The sequence below is a fragment of the Euprymna scolopes genome, chromosome 44 (assembly GCF_053919585.1).
Source record: "Euprymna scolopes isolate OS-2025 chromosome 44, ASM5391958v1, whole genome shotgun sequence".
Classification (NCBI taxonomy): Eukaryota; Metazoa; Mollusca; class Cephalopoda; order Sepiida; family Sepiolidae; genus Euprymna; species Euprymna scolopes.
In genome coordinates this window covers 53,278,692-53,293,357 of record NC_136525.1, presented here as the reverse complement: position 1 = coordinate 53,293,357, position 14,666 = coordinate 53,278,692, and the positions used below count along the sequence as shown (strand labels likewise).

The 14,666-nt window shown below is 30.8% G+C and overlaps 1 protein-coding gene across 7 annotated transcripts in view; it reads left to right on the top strand.

Annotated features, from left to right (window-relative positions):
- The window catches only part of LOC145268614 (protein phosphatase 3 catalytic subunit alpha-like), a 435,971-nt gene extending 422,819 nt beyond the window's left edge, over window positions 1-13,152 (top strand). For 6 of the 7 annotated variants that reach the window (XM_080124087.1, XM_080124089.1, XM_080124086.1 and 3 more), the window contains one exon: window positions 12,676-12,971. In XM_080124087.1, the coding sequence (XP_079980213.1) occupies window positions 12,676-12,803 (128 nt within the window). In that variant the 3' untranslated portion in view covers window positions 12,804-12,971. Of the gene's footprint in view, window positions 1-12,675 lie in introns of all 7 variants that reach the window. The other variant, XM_080124090.1, reaches the window with a different exon arrangement.
- Window positions 13,153-14,666: the final 1,514 nt, after the last annotated feature.

Sequence of the window (14,666 nt, the reverse complement as noted above, 5' to 3'; positions counted from 1 at the left end):
TCGCCTGAAGTGCCCTCACTGGGGAATGCCAACGGGGCTGCACAGACATCTTTTGCAGAGTCTGAGAGCTCATACTCTGGAATACTGTTTTTTTTTTTTTTCAATGCCACTTTCCGATTTTAATGTTACAATATTTTGAGGTAGGAAAGAACTAAATACCAAGTCCATTTATTCCTGAAATGGGTACATCAATTTAGACATATAAAAAAAAAAAAATGGTGGCTGCAACGAAATTTTGTAAAGAAGGCTTCCTGGTGTAAGTAGCTGGCTGGCAGTAGTAGTATGTCTCTATGTGAGAGCAAAAATTCCTCCAACTTCTTGTAAAAAAAAAACTGTTGAGCTGAAAAAGGTGTAAAAATTATTGAAAATGAACGGAAACGAATGCATATTTTCCAAAAACATGCATCCAGAAGTGGCTCAAATGGCTGCTGATGCAAATTTGCTTGTGTAAATTTTAGATATAAAAAACAAAACAGGGGAAGGGGTGGGTCACTTCATTTTATTATTACAATTAAAAAAAAAATGTAATTGTCCATATATATATATTGGTATATTTAGGCAGCATTTTTTCATTCAAGCAAATATTATTAAATGCAACGGAGACACTTTGCTTTATTATTCTTTTTTTTTTTTTTTTTTAATGTTTCGATTTTCCGTATAATCTTTTTTGTATCAAAATCAAAATATTAATTAAAGTTCCATAGTTGTTGCTGTCACGAGTGCTTTCGATTCGTCCACGAATCATCTTCAGGTGTTGAAGTAAAAGTCCAAAGGAGCAAAAATTAGAATTAAAAGTGAAAAATAAAATATACAGTAAATGGCGATGATGAGTTAAAAAATATATAGTCGATGAAAAGTCGATTAAAAATTCGAGTATTAAAATCAGCAAGTTCGTGGACACCGTTAACAAAGTCCGTCTAATACAGACTACGCAAGACATTTTAGAACATTGCTGCTTTTCTCGAATGCAATATCAATATATATATATATATATATATATATATATATATATATATATATATAGTTCCATTTGACATACGCATTTTGTATTAAATTTCATAAAATTAGAATCCAGCAGAACTTATGGAATGACTTTATATATATATTTTTACTTTTAACAAAAAAGGATGCTTTGTGTCTGATATATGGGTCGTAAGTACTGAATTGTCCGATTTGTTTGTTTGCTTGTCTAAAATAGTGAACATTTTAATATTGTATTTACTAAATTTGATTTTGTGATAATCTAAACGATGATGAATACTTTTTGTTTTTTTGTTTACTTCAGTTCCATGGCTTACTTTTTCGTCAGAAATGCTTCAGTCATTGAATAGAAATTAGACTTTTGAAAAAATCTAAACTTTTTTGTTTCTGAATTTTTATAATATGGATTGCTGTTTTTTTTTTTTTTTTTTTTTTTTTTTTAACTATTCCTCTTTTCTTGGGTGTCAATCTTGCATTTCTGAAGATTGAATAAGCCATGAAACTGATGTACGCCAAATCCATTTGTTATTGTTATAAACCTCTGTCTAAAAAGATAGTGAGGATTTTTTTTTTTTTTTTGTAAAGTCTGCTGTATTGATTCAGTTCTGAAATCTATGAGTAATGAAATTGGAAAAGTTTATATATATATATCAAGAAAGTCAAAAATAAAGGTTGTATCATTCCATAATTTAATCACAATATCAGAAATTTTGTGACAATTTTGAGATGTATCATAGTGGTAAAATTCACTTGTAAAAATGTTGTACTCTGCTGGAGGTTGATGGTTCAATCCTTAGTACGGGTGACACTTTAAAAAAAAAAAAAAAAATCCTCAAGTTCTACAAAAAGATTCCTGAGTCTAACAAGATAGACCTGAGTAAAGTCGGAAGTTACATCGGCCGAAACGTTGTGAAAATGACACTCAAGATGAGAACAGTAGTCGAAATAATCTAAATAACATGAATTAACTTTTGCATATGTTTCTAGAGCCTCAAGCAATCACATCTGATCAGGGCTGAGGGGGGGGGTGAATTAACTCTGATTGACTCCGACTATTCCAGAAACATATGTAAACGTTTTGTTCAAAATTGTTATTAAATCATAAAATAATCTGACCTTGAATGTAATATATATATATATATAGAGAGAGAGATAGAGAGATTATCCTTAAGCCAATGATGAGGATGGTTTGTGTTTCTGGGCAGTAAGTACTGAATTGTTTTTTTTTAGGGAACTTTATTTTGTCCGCTTCTTTAAAAATATGGCTTCTTTTAATATTTGTAGTAATTCACAAAATTTTGTTCCTATAGTTTTTTGACAGATTATTAACCTTAAAATGTTTTTGGTAAAAATTCCTTTCATTTTAATAATAAATGCTCTAAGTCAGAAATATGTATATTTTGTTCGTAATATTTTTAACTGATAATTAGTTTATATTTAGAAAATGTAAAAAAAAGCAAAAATATGCCGTTTTTAAAAATGTTTTCATTCTCTGCAGCAGTGAAAATGCTATGTCAAACTTGCTTATGATAGACTCAAAAATGTGCTTTCAACAACACGAGTGAAAAGGTTATTTCAAATTTGATTGTGACAGACTGGCAAAAAAATTTTGATTGTGACAGATTATCAAAAATAGTATTTCCCACTTGATTGTGACAGACTAGCAAAAATAGTCTGGACAAAAACATGGACAAAGTTGCCTTGTTTTGAAAAATATTAAAAACTTGAATGATATACATTGAAATTCAGCGTTAACTACCCTGAAAAAGGGTTGATATGCCACCCGAATGTTGACCTGTACATTCTGCATCATTCAAGCGTCTGTAAATACACACAAAAAAAAAGAATTGGTTTTGTTTGTTTTCTCAGCTTCGCAATTCGGTTTACGTATGTTGCCCTCTCCCATTAAGTATTGGCTATTTTCATTTTTAGGGTAACAAAATGTCATTTCAGGAGAGAACTTATTTTACATTTTTTTTTAGGGGCAGATAACCAATTTTTTTTTTAATTACTAACCCTGAAAGGCAAATAAAACTTTTCTTTGTTTCCATTTAAAGCAAGTAAAAATAAAAATAAGCTGTTTTTTTTTACAATGGAAATTTTTTTTTTTTCATTAATTAGTCTTAAAACAAGTTTTTATAATAAGTTCTCTCTTGATTTGACAATTTCACAAAAGCTGTTTGTTGTGTTGATTTTGTAAGCATAAGTTTTAAATTCGTTTAGTGCATTGTATGTCGTTTAATTTTATGTTTTAATATTTTTTTTTATTTAAAAGAAATGATTACTAATAAACATTAGGGGTATTTGGTCCGTTTAATAAAAATTAAAAATGCAGAGAATTTCAACAAAGTTTCTGCAAAAAGAAAATGTTTTCCTTAAAAAACATCAAATAATAAATAGAAACTTGAGATTAAAAAAATTTTAAGTAGCGCTTAATTAAGCCCTCTCCCCCTCACTTCAATTTTTTTTTTTTTTTTTTTTTTTTTTTTTTTTCAACAAAAAAAAAATTTTAATGGAAAGTAGAAGAAATTTTAATGAATTTTTTTTATTTTTAAAATTAAAAAAAAAAAATGGAAAAAAATATGAATAAAAAGACTACAGTTAAAATTCAAATTTTTCATTTCTTGTATAAAAAGGTGACATTTAATCAACTCTTTTTTTTTTCTTTTCTTTTTTTTTTCTTTTTTCTTTTTTTTTTTTTTTTTTTTTAAGCGCTGAAAAATTATTTGCAGATAAAACTTCAATAATTTTTTTACAAAAAATGTTTTAAGAAAAAGAATTTTTTTTTAAAAATTATTTTTGACGGAATGGGTACTTGTGTTGTTGAAAGTTTGAAATTCAATTTTTATAAATTGATAAATATATGCTCTTGCTATCGGTTACATATTTTTGTTAGGCTGGGGAGGGTTGTACGATTGTGTAAGAACTACGTAAGTACATATATATATAATTAAAAAAAAACATTTGTTTACTTAAATTCAGTTTTTGGCACCTGCTTACTTGTTTAACAGACCTTATATAATGCTCACCTTTGTTTAGATGAATGTAAGTATTAGTTTCATTAGACATTTTCACTTGCTATAAAATTTCAGCGAATTAAAAAATAAAACATTTTGGGGTTATATTACTGTACACATAGATTCGAAAAAGTTGTCAAAAAAAAAAAAAAATAAATAAATGTTATCAAAGGCAAGATAAATTACTTTTCTACCTAACTGGATAGTTTTTTAGTGTTTTTATTCAATGTAACATGTTTATTCAGCTCGAAAAACATACAGTGTTAACTGATGTATTGGAAAATTCAAAATGGCGCCCGACACTCTGAACACGGTAAGTTTGGGAAAAGGAGTTAAAAATGAAACTATACGAAATATTGTTAAAAACCCACCGAATATATGTCAGCCGATGTCACAGTAACATATTGAGCGAGTTTCTAACAGTATTTTATTTTTTTTTTTTATTTTAAACTCATTTTCCCAAACTTACCGTGTTCAACAGAGAGTCGGCGCCATTTTGAATTTTCCAATACATCGGTAAACACTGTGTTTTTCAAGCTGAATAAACATGTTTCATTAAATAAAAACACGAAAAATATATCCAGTTAGGTAGAAAAGTAACTTATCTTGCCTTTGATAACATTTCTTTGTTATATATTTGTTTTTTGACAACTTTTTCGAATCTGTGTACAGTAAAACAAACCCAACCCATTTTTTTTAAGCTGACAGAATTTGAGGGATGTGCGGATAGTTCATTTTTACTCCAAATTACTTGTGAAGCATAAGAGTAGGTATATTAATATGATCTATAAATGTTATTTAGTTTCATTGGACATTCTCTTCGTTTAAATGGATATGTATAAGTAGTTTTTAGTTCCATCAGACATTCTTACTTAATGCTAAATTTCAAAGAATTTAAAATCTAAATAGGTCTTGTGGGATTACCCCAGCATATAAAAATATATCTTTTTTTTTTTAAATAGTTCAGCCTAAATGAGTTTTTTTTTTTTTTTTTTTACAACATAATCCTCCATCTCTTTCTCTCCTTTTTTTTTTTTTTTACAACCTAATCCTCCATCTCTTTCCTTTTTTTTTTTTTTACAACCTAATCCTCCATCTCTTTCCTTTTTTTTACAACCTAATCCTCCATCTCTTCCCTTTTTTTTACAACCTAATCCTCCATCTCTTTCTCTCCTTTTTTTTTTTTTTACAACCTAATCCTCCATCTCTTTCTCTCCTTTTTTTTTTTTTACAACCTAATCCTCCATCTCTTTCCTTTTTTTTTTTACAACCTAATCCTCCATCTCTTTCTCTTTTTTTTTTTTGTTTACAACCTAATCCTCCATCTCTTTCCTTTTTTTTTTTTTACAACCTAATCCTCCATCTCTTTCTATCCTTTTTTTTTTTTTTTTACAACCTAATCCTCCATCTCTTTCCTTTTTTTTTTTTTACAACCTAATCCTCCATCTCTTTCCTTTTTTTTTTTTACAACCTAATCCTCCATCTCTTTCCTTTTTTTTTTACAACCTAATCCTCCATCTCTTTCTCTCCTTTTTTTTTTTTACAACCTAATCCTCCATCTCTTTCCTTTTTTTTTTTACAACCTAATCCTCCATCTCTTTCCTTTTTTTTTTTTACAACCTAATCCTCCATCTCTTTCTCTCCTTTTTTTTTTTTTTTTACAACCTAATCCTCCATCTCTTTCCTTTTTTTTTTTACAACCTAATCCTCCATCTCTTTCTCTCCTTTTTTTTTTTTTTACAACCTAATCCTCCATCTCTTTCCTTTTTTTTTACAACCTAATCCTCAATCTCTTTCCTTTTTTTTTTACAACCTAATCCTCCATCTCTTTCCTTTTTTTTTTACAACCTAATCCTCCATCTCTTTCCTTTTTTTTTTTACAACCTAATCCTCCATCTCTTTCTCTCCTTTTTTTTTTTTTACAACCTTAATCCTCCATCTCTTTCCTTTTTTTTTTTTACAACCTAATCCTCCATCTCTTTCTCTCCTTTTTTTTTTTTTTTACAACCTAATCCTCCATCTCTTTCCTTTTTTTTTACAACCTAATCCTCCATCTCTTTCCTTTTTTTTTTTACAACCTAATCCTCCATCTCTTTCTCTCCTTTTTTTTTTTTTACAACCTTAATCCTCCATCTCTTTCCTTTTTTTTTTACAACCTAATCCTCCATCTCTTTCTCTCCTTTTTTTTTTTTTTAGAACCTAATCCTCCATCTCTTTCTCTCCTTTTTTTTTTTTACAACCTAATCCTCCATCTCTTTCCTTTTTTTTTTACAACCTAATCCTCCATCTCTTTCCTTTTTTTTTACAACCTAATCCTCCATCTCTTTCCTTTTTTTTTACAACCTAATCCTCCATCTCTTTCCTTTTTTTTTACAACCTAATCCTCCATCTCTTTCTCTCCTTTTTTTTTTTTTACAACCTAATCACTCCATCTCTTTCTCTCCTTTTTTTTTTTACAACCTAATCCTCATCTCTTTCCTTTTTTTTAAACTATCCCTTTTTTTTTACAACCTAATCCTCCATCTCTTTCCTTTTTTTTTACAACCTAATCCTCCATCTCTTTTCTTTTTTTTTACAACCTAATCCTCCATCTCTTTCTCTCCTTTTTTTTTTTTTACAACCTAATCCTCCATCTCTTTTCCTTTTTTTTTACAACCTAATCCTCCATCTCTTTCCTTTTTTTTTACAACCTAATCCTCCATCTCTTTCCTTTTTTTTTTTACAACCTAATCCTCCTTCTCTTTCCTTTTTTTTTTACAACCTAATCCTCCATCTCTTTCTTCTCCTTTTTTTTTTACAACCTAATCCTCCATCTCTTTCCTTTTTTTTTTACAACCTAATCCTCCATCTCTTTCTCTCCTTTTTTTTTTACAACCTAATCCTCCATCTCTTTCCTTTTTTTTTACAACCTAATCCTCCATCTCTTTCTCTTCCTTTTTTTTTTACAACCTAATCCTCCATCTCTTTCCTTTTTTTTTTACAACCTAATCCTCCATCTCTTTCTCTCCTTTTTTTTTTTACAACCTAATCCTCCATCTCTTTCTCTCCTTTTTTTTTTACAACCTAATCCTCCATCTCTTTCTCTCCTTTTTTTTTTTACAACCTAATCCTCCATCTCTTTCTCTCCTTTTTTTTAACAACCTAATCCTCCATCTCTTTCCTTTTTTTTTTTACAACCTAATCCTCAATCTCTTTCCTTTTTTTTTACAACCTAATCCTCCATCTCTTTCCTTTTTTTTTACAACCTAATCCTCCATCTCTTTCCTTTTTTTTTTACAACCTAATCCTCCATCTCTTTCCTTTTTTTTTTACAACCTAATCCTCCATCTCTTTCCTTTTTTTTTTACAACCTAATCCTCAATCTCTTTCCTTTTTTTTTACAACCTAATCCTCAATCTCTTTCCTTTTTTTTTACAACCTAATCCTCAATCTCTTTCCTTTTTTTTTTACAACCTAATCCTCCATCTCTTTCCTTTTTTTTTTTTTTACAACCTAATCCTCCATCTCTTTCCTTTTTTTTTTACAACCTAATCCTCCATCTCTTTCCTTTTTTTTTTACAACCTAATCCTCCATCTCTTTCCTTTTTTTTTTACAACCTAATCCTCCATCTCTTTCTCTCCTTTTTTTTTTTACAACCTAATCCTCCATCTCTTTCCTTTTTTTTTTTACAACCTAATCCTCCATCTCTTTCCTTTTTTTTTTACAACCTAATCCTCCATCTCTTTCCTTTTTTTTTTACAACCTAATCCTCCATCTCTTTCTCTCCTTTTTTTTTTTACAACCTAATCCTCCATCTCTTTCTCTCCTTTTTTTTTTTACAACCTAATCCTCCATCTCTTTCCTTTTTTTTTTACAACCTAATCCTCCATCTCTTTCTCTCCTTTTTTTTTTACAACCTAATCCTCCATCTCTTTCCTTTTTTTTTTACAACCTAATCCTCCATCTCTATCCTTTTTTTTTACAACCTAATCCTCCATCTCTTTCCTTTTTTTTTACAACCTAATCCTCCATCTCTTTCCTTTTTTTTTACAACCTAATCCTCCATCTCTTTCCTTTTTTTTTTACAACCTAATCCTCCATCTCTTTCTCTCCTTTTTTTTTTTTACAACCTAATCCTCCATCTCTTTCCTTTTTTTTTTTACAACCTAATCCTCCATCTCTTTCCTTTTTTTTTACAACCTAATCCTCCATCTCTTTCCTTTTTTTTTACAACCTAATCCTCCATCTCTTTCTCTCCTTTTTTTTTTTTTACAACCTAATCCTCAATCTCTTTCCTTTTTTTTTTACAACCTAATCCTCCATCTCTTTCTCTCCTTTTTTTTTTTTACAACCTAATCCTCCATATCTTTCTCTCCTTTTTTTTTTACAACCTAATCCTCCATCTCTTTCCTTTTTTTTTTACAACCTAATCCTCCATCTCTTTCTCTCCTTTTTTATTTTTTTTTACAACCTAATCCTCCATCTCTTTCTCTCCTTTTTTTTTTTATTTTTACAACCTAATCCTCCATCTCTTTCCTTTTTTTTTTACAACCTAATCCTCCATCTCTTTCCTTTTTTTTTTTACAACCTAATCCTCCATCTCTTTCCTTTTTTTTTACAACCTAATCCTCCATCTCTTTCCTTTTTTTTACAACCTAATCCTCCATCTCTTTCCTTTTTTTTTACAACCTAATCCTCCATCTCTTTCCTTTTTTTTTACAACCTAATCCTCCATCTCTTTCCTTTTTTTTTTTACAACCTAATCCTCCATCTCTTTCCTTTTTTTTTTTACAACCTAATCCTCCATCTCTTTCTCTCCTTTTTTTTTTTACAACCTAATCCTCCATCTCTTTCCTTTTTTTTTTTTACAACCTAATCCTCCATCTCTTTCTCTCCTTTTTTTTTTACAACCTAATCCTCCATCTCTTTCTCTCCTTTTTTTTTTTACAACCTCATCCTCCATCTCTTTCCTTTTTTTTTACAACCTAATCCTCCATCTCTTTCCTTTTTTTTTTACAACCTAATCCTCCATCTCTTTCCTTTTTTTTTTACAACCTAATCCTCCATCTCTTTCTCTCCTTTTTTTTTTTACAACCTAATCCTCCATCTCTTTCTCTCCTTTTTTTTTTTACAACCTTATCCTCCATCTCTTTCCTTTTTTTTTTACAACCTAATCCTCCATCTCTTTCTCTCCTTTTTTTTTTTTTTTACAACCTAATCCTCCATCTCTCCTTTTTTTTTTTTTACAACCTAATCCTCCATCTATTTCCTTTTTTTTTTACAACCTAATCCTCCATCTCTTTCTCTCCTTTTTTTTTTTTTACAACCTAATCCTCCATCTCTTTCTCTCCTTTTTTTTTTTTTACAACCTAATCCTCCATCTCTTTCCTTTTTTTTTTACAACCTAATCCTCCATCTCTTTCCTTTTTTTTTTACAACCTAATCCTCCATCTCTTTCCTTTTTTTTTTTACAACCTAATCCTCCATCTCTTGCTCTCTTTTTTTTTTTTTACAACCTAATCCTCCATCTCTCTCCTTTTTTTTTTTTTTTACAACCTAATCCTCCATCTCTCCTTTTTTTTTTTTTTACAACCTAATCCTCCATCTCTTTCCTTTTTTTTTTACAACCTAATCCTCCATCTCTTTCTCTCCTTTTTTTTTTTTACAACCTAATCCTCCATCTCTTTCTCTCCTTTTTTTTTTACAACCTAATCCTCCATCTCTTTCCTTTTTTTTTACAACCTAATCCTCCATCTCTTTCCTTTTTTTTTACAACCTAATCCTCCATCTCTTTCCTTTTTTTTTACAACCTAATCCTCCATCTCTTGCTCTCCTTTTTTTTTTTTTTTTACAACCTAATCCTCCATCTCTTTCCTTTTTTTTTACAACCTAATCCTCCATCTCTTTCTCTCCTTTTTTTTTTTTTTACAACCTAATCCTCCATCTCTTTCCTTTTTTTTTTTTTACAACCTAATCCTCCATCTCTTTCCTTTTTTTTTTTTTTACAACCTAATCCTCCATCTCTTTCCTTTTTTTTTTTACAACCTAATCCTCCATCTCTTTCCTTTTTTTTTACAACCTAATCCTCCATCTCTTTCCTTTTTTTTTACAACCTAATCCTCCATCTCTTTCTCTCCTTTTTTTTTTTTTACAACCTAATCCTCCATCTCTTTCCTTTTTTTTTTACAACCTAATCCTCCATCTCTTTCTCTCCTTTTTTTTTTTTTTACAACCTAATCCTCCATCTCTTTCCTTTTTTTTTTACAACCTAATCCTCCATCTCTTTCCTTTTTTTTTACAACCTAATCCTCCATCTCTTTCCTTTTTTTTTACAACCTAATCCTCCATCTCTTTCTCTCCTTTTTTTTTTTTTTTACAACCTAATCCTCCATCTCTTTCCTTTTTTTTTTACAACCTAATCCTCCATCTCTTTCTCTCCTTTTTTTTTTTTTTACAACCTAATCCTCCATCTCTTTCCTTTTTTTTTTACAACCTAATCCTCCATCTCTTTCCTTTTTTTTTACAACCTAATCCTCCATCTCTTTCCTTTTTTTTTTTACAACCTAATCCTCCATCTCTTTCTCTCCTTTTTTTTTTCTTTTACAACCTAATCCTCCATCTCTTTCCTTTTTTTTTTTACAACCTAATCCTCCATCTCTTTCTCTCCTTTTTTTTTTTTACAACCTAATCCTCCATCTCTTTCTCTCCTTTTTTTTTTTTTTTTACAACCTAATCCTCCATCTCTTTCCTTTTTTTTTTACAACCTAATCCTCCATCTTTCCTTTTTTTTTTACAACCTAATCCTCCATCTTTTTCTCTCCTTCCATCTTTTTCTCTCCTTCCATCTTTTATCATCTCAATAGTATAGACCCACCCCCCACCCCACCTCCGCCCCAGATCTTAGCATTTCGTAATAATTTTTGAAGATTCATTCATGTATGGTATTTTCTGAAATAAATTGACGTCATAAAAATGATCTGTTGTGTTCGTAATTCCAGTTCTGTCATAGCCATAGAGCTTGATGCACGTCGTTTGAGAAGTATAGTACCAGCGTATTTTGTAGCGAGGAACAGTAAAAAATAAATAAATAAAGGATATACAAGACGAATCAACAATATGATGAAGCTTCATGACATTTCGGCCAACTATTCCTCTGGCCTTCGTCAGGTGGTTACCGCGACGGGATAGGAACTTTGAATCTCCGAACTGCATCCTCAGCGATTACTGCCTTCTGTAGTTGTTTTCGTCTCATGATGTTTTTGGCCAAATGAGCCTCTGGCTGGCTTACTTGGTCAAAACGTGGTGAGACGACAACTATGGAAGGCAGTAATTGCTGAGGATGCAGTTAGGAGATTCGGAGTTCCTATCCCATCGCGGTAACCACCTGACGAAGGTCAGAGGAATAGCTGGCCGAAGCAACAACTAATAAAGATGAGGATAATAAGTTCGCAATAAATAAATTAAAAAATAATACTCATCTCAATAAATGAATTCCAATTAAATAATATACAAATGGTGAAGTTCTTAATATTTCATCTTTGAATGTGAAAGGATTATTCTGTGTTATTTTTTAAAATTCAAATTTAGACAATTTAGTTGTCTTCAAGTCCAAAGTAAACAAATTCTTGATGAACTGCCCTACTAAATAATCCAATTTACCTACTATTCTACTACTAACGATTACTAAGAAATTATCCCATTGACTACTTTACACTCAATAACCCTTATCCTCGAGTGGTCTCCGGGCCTTGATAAGTGGTGGCCCCTTTGTGTAAGAAAAAAAAAAAAAATTCATAAGGTGACTTAGGAGATCTTCATTTCTGTTTTGTTTTTATTGAAAATAACTTTTTTTACAAAATATGACCGGTATAAGACATAAGAGTGGGGGAGAAAACAGAGGAAAGAAAAATGAAAGTTGATCTCACGTTCATATTATTTGGATTCGTCAGACTACTGGTCTCATCTTGTGTGTGATTTTCGCAACGTTTCGGTCGATGTAACCTACGACCTTCTGCAGATGTACCTTGAGGAACACTGAAATGTTTCTGCCAAACTTTGTAATTTGGATGGAATTTCAGACAAACTCCTTTATTTAAGCTCTTGTTATGTCAGCCATAACTGGGTAGAAGTCCCGAGTAATTCGCAATTGTATTTTGAGTGTTGCCCACAGTTAGGATTGAACCTTTAACCTCTAGGAGAATGTAACTCACAACTGAAGTTTACCAAATATTCTATCCACTATGCCACTGGTCCTTGTGCGTTTGACACGATACACCTGAAGAAAACCAGGGCTTACATCGACAGAAACGTGAAAATAAAATTCAAGATGAGAACAGTAGTCCGAAGAATCCAAATAGGAAAAAATTAATTCTCATCTCAAAAATTCAGAAACTGGATTTCATTTTTTTTTTTTTTTTTTTTTTTTTTTTTTTTAATGTACAAGGTGACCTTAGAGATTGTTTTATTTTTATTTTTTTATTTTTGTAAAGTTTTAAAAATAACATTGTTATTCATTTCTAAGGAATATTTATTTATTCATCCAAAAAGATGAAATCTTGATTGTATCGTTTTGTTTTTTCACTCGTCTCTCCATTTTTTTTTTTTTTTTTTTTTTTTTTAATATTTTTGCTGTCCATTGTATGCATATTTGTCTTTCTTTCTCCATCTCATAACTTGTCTCTCTTTTTCTCTCTTTAGCGCTCAGTGGATTCTCTCCTACTCATAAGATTAGTGGTTTCGATGAAGCCAAGAGTTTGGACAAGTTGAATGAGCGTATGCCTCCGCGAAGAGATGCGGTCAGCACCAACAACAAGGAGAAAGCGTAAGGGAAACGGTGGCTAGTTTGGCCGTCTTCCTCTCTCCGTCAAGGCCGTGTTAAACTCTTGCGGGCTGGAGTCGACCACTATCATGCAGGGGAACGAAATACTGCTGGACTCACCCCCTCATTTCTGCCCTCCTAAACCAAAGAAATTAAAAACTTTTTTTTGGTGGGAGTTGATACTTTTTTTTTTTTTTTCTATTTTTTATTTTTATTTTATTTACTATTATATTTTATGATGGAAGTGAGAAGGTGGGGTTTATCCAGCCGTGAACATCTCTGTTGATCTCATCTTGTAAGATTTGCCTACCTGGGATGTATGACTAATGACGTCAGAATTCAGTGTTAACATTGTTTTTTATTTTATTTTGTTTTTTTTTTAATTATTCTTACCTATTTAATGGTTCTTTTTCTCTCTCTCTCTCTTTTCAAAAGATGAAAAAAATATAATAAAAAAAAAGAAAAAACCCACCCTCAACCCTAACCCCCCCTTTTTTCTCCTCACCCCCTTCCTTGCTGGCAATCTGCACTTGCAGTCAGTAAATGCGGTTTTGTGGTGTGATCTTGGTTTCAATTTTGCAACTGGATAAAGAAAAATAAGAACGAAAATTAAAATTTAAATAAGGCTTCTTTTTCTAGTCATTATTTTTTTACATAAATTTTTTCATAAAAATTCTTTTCATATATATATATATATATATATATATATATATATGGTGTTGAAAAGTGATTGATCGCAAATGTGAGAGCTAAAAATATACATTATTTAAGAAACTATTATGTTACATGTTTCAGAGACTTACGATGGTTTCATTGATGTGGATTGACTCATACCATCTAAAAGGCTCTGAAAAATCCATTCAAATCCTCAGTGATTCACAGAATGAAAATTCTTTGATTTGTTTTTCATTCTGTAAGTTGCTAATGATTGAAATGGATTTTGTAACGGCCTTTTAAATGGTAAAATCCATAAGTCTGTTTAAATCAGCGATTCACAAAATGAAAACAAATCGAAGAATAGAGGTCAAAACGAATTCATTTTAAACTCTGCGATTTGTTCTGAAATATGCAACAAACAAGTTTTTAAATAATCCGTGTATGTGTTTATATATATATATATATATATATATATATATATATATATAATCACTGAAACCAGCTCAGCTTCAGATTTGCACTTATATAAAGTGCTTAATGCCTTCCCAGACACAGTTTTTATAGTATATGAATACATTGCTTGTTTATTAGTTGGTCGTTACCGATCTTTCCAAGTCTTGACTGATTGCCAAGTGGACAAAAATCACCATCCTGTAGTTGAAATTTCTATTTTCGGTTCTGTGTAAACCGAACCGGAAGTAGAAAGAAGAGCTAAAGGATTGTGATTCGCATTGTGCATTAGGCTATCTGACTTTCAGTCAGGATGTGAAACGCTTGATAATAACCTGAAAACAAATATATAAAAATTCAGGTTTGAGATATTCAAAAGTAGGGACTAATGAATACAGCGAGGTTGCTAGATAGTGCTCGATAACAAGAGCAAAATATTTTTTTATTATTTATTTGAAAGTAAAAAGTTACATTTGGTCGCTACAAACAGCCATCTGTTTCAATCAATGAGACTTTGTCAGGCAACCCTGAACCATTCGACGCTATAGAAGAAAACTAATATATATATATTGAACTAAAAATACCAATATATTTTCAAAAGTGCTCAATACCTATATAAAGCTTGTATAAGTAAAATTATATAGACATCAGAAAAATCCCTACGCGGATTGATCTACATTTCGATAAGTTCCATCAGGGGTTCGATTATAGAACTCCTGACGAGACGGTTAACATTGTCGATAGGTCGATTTGCATAGGGATT